The sequence below is a fragment of the Sardina pilchardus genome, chromosome 16, assembly GCF_963854185.1.
Source record: "Sardina pilchardus chromosome 16, fSarPil1.1, whole genome shotgun sequence".
Classification (NCBI taxonomy): Eukaryota; Metazoa; Chordata; class Actinopteri; order Clupeiformes; family Clupeidae; genus Sardina; species Sardina pilchardus.
The window spans coordinates 18203796-18206347 of record NC_085009.1 but is presented as its reverse complement, the minus strand read 5'-3'; the positions used below and the strand labels follow the sequence as shown (position 1 = coordinate 18206347).

General features: G+C 42.5%; 1 protein-coding gene across 1 annotated transcript in view; it reads left to right on the top strand.

Annotated features, from left to right (window-relative positions):
* Positions 1-323, top strand: part of LOC134059568 (fucolectin-like) — a 2636-nt gene extending 2313 nt beyond the window's left edge. The window contains exons 4-5 of the mRNA XM_062516012.1: positions 33-251; positions 295-323. Coding sequence (XP_062371996.1) covers positions 33-251; positions 295-323 — 248 coding nt within the window. The remainder of the gene's footprint in view (positions 1-32; positions 252-294) is intronic.
* Positions 324-2552: the final 2229 nt, after the last annotated feature.

Genomic DNA, 2552 nt, shown 5'->3' with positions numbered 1-2552 from the left:
TGTATCTCAGTACTTCTCCCTCCCCTCTCTAGTCATTCCCACTCCAACTCCAGTACCCACCACTACCACCATCCCTCCCCCCAGCCCTCCTCCCCCCCTCACACTCCTGGTCAGTGGACGCACCCTGGTGCTGGTCCGTGAGCAGCTGAGCTGGTACGATGCCTTGCTCCACTGCCGGAGCTTCTACAGGGACCTGGCCGGCCTGCGTAGCCCAGAGGAGCAGCTGGAGGTCGGGGAGGCCCTGCTGCTCCGTGGGGCCCACACTGCCCACGTGTGGCTGGGCCTCCGGCGGAGGATGCTCTCCAGCGTCTGGTACTGGATGAATGGGGAGGAGATGGACCACAGCAGCTGGGAACGGGGGAGACCTCGATACCACGAGATCCCTGGTACCAGCGCCTGTGGAGCAGCAGCCAACATGGCGCAGTTTCTGTGGAGCGACCGGCCCTGCAAAGAGCAGCTAAACTTCCTCTGCTACACAGGTGGGCACCTAAACAAAATAGCTTTTCTATTTCGAAAGAGTTTCCTATTAGGTATTAGATTATTGTGAAAAAAAACAATTCAAAAGCAAAAGCAAAAAAGCCAAAATGTAATTGATCAAGATTCCATTTATAAAAAGCAGTAAAAGGGGAAATATCCAAATCCAAGGGGGTTGAATACTGCTCATAAGCATTAAAAAGTAAATTGCAGTTTGAATCGTTTGTTGTATTTGCTCATGGAAAACATATAGAGCTGTTCTGATGAGCTAGAAAGAATACCAAAGAGGTTACAGTCTGAAATCGAAGTTGATTTGAGTGTGTGCCCTTACAAATTACCAGCTACAGTAACTCTCTACAGCCGTTTGAAGTTTCAAGTGTTACAACAGAGAGAAAGGGAGTGACACTAGGTAGTTAGGATGCTTATTTTAGGGAACCTCTCTACAACACCTAGATATTTGTAACATTATGTAATCTGTTTATTCCCCACATTCTGTTGATATTCCCCAAAACTATAATGTTTGTACAATAGGTCCATCCATTTTGGAAGAAAGCTGTGCAACAGGTGCTGAATCTTAATTCCCCTTGATTACCATACACCCTTTTATCTCCTTTTCTCTGTTTCAGATGATGATCCTGACTACAGCCCTGTGCAATTCACCATCACCTATGCTAGAACATGAAACTTTCTGTTATACTATTTATCAATAACAGTTATCAATCATGTGACTCTTACATTACCTTTTGATTACCTTAGCCATTATCCTAGAAATGTTTTTAGTGTTTTAGTGTTTACTGCAGATCAAATGTATTATTATAGTATGTAGAAACAAATGTACATAGTAACAAAACATTTCATGTCAAATTGTAAGATGCGAGATATATATTAGATTCAACATTCAACATTTTGGCTATGCTAAATAATGTGTTTGCTATAGTGGTTGCTAGGGTAATCATGTTGGTTATAATGATGGTTGCTAGGGTCACATTATAGTGGTGGTTACTAGGTTGTTGCAAGGGTAATTAAGATGGTTGATAGGGTCATTGAGATTGGTTGCCAGTGTGTTGCTAGGGTAATTAAAGTGGTTGCTAGGGTACATATTTTGGTTACTATGGAAAACAATGTGGTATTCGTGGTGGTTGCTAGGGTAATCACGTTGTTTGCTATGGTGGTTGCTAGGTTCACATTATAGTGGTGGCTGCTAGGTTGTTGCTAGGGTAATTAAGAGGGTTGCTAGGGTACATATTGTGAAATAATGTGATTGCTATGCTGGTTGCTAGGGTTAGGTTAATAAGCATGGGTGCAAGGGTAATTAGGATGGTTACCATGGTGTTGCTAGGGTACATACGGTGGTTGGTATGGAAAATAAAGTGGTGGCTATGGTGATTGCTAGGGTAATCACCTTGGTTGCTATGCTGGTTCCTAGGTTGACATAGAAGTGGTTGGTACGTTGTTGCTGGGGTAATTAAGATGTTGCTAAGGTGTTGCTAAGGTACATATTGTGATTGCTAAGATACATACTGTATTGTGATTGCTATGCTAAATAATGCTACCCTGGAAATCCAGTTCAATTTGAATTGTGTCTGCAAGGTACTCTGGCAACAAGTAATGATGCACGTTACTATTGCCCCTTGTATCTTAAAATAACAGGTTAATGATGTTGAAATCTGGGTGTAAATTAACAGCATTTTTATATATCTGATATATGCGGACCAGAGGCGAGCTAAACTGATGACGACAGCGCTGCAACATTCAAAGTCAGTAAACATTGGTCGTATTGTTATCCAGAGTGTTATCGTAGTGTTATCTAAGTCTGATATCAGTCAACGTTGGTGTTATCCAATTGCGTGCGGTGAGATTTTCAAATGCATGCTTGGAGTTGGTCTATTACGTTATTCGTGGCCAGACCCTTAATCTTAAAGATTACCAGGGGCTGGATTTTTCAGGCTAAAATAATGCGGTTGCTATGCTGGTTGCTGTTAAAGCCAAACCATACAGATACTCACGGTCACATCTTTAAAGCCAATTGAAGCCAGTGTCAGGTCAGGTATATTGCTTGATCAAGCCCACTAATTGCA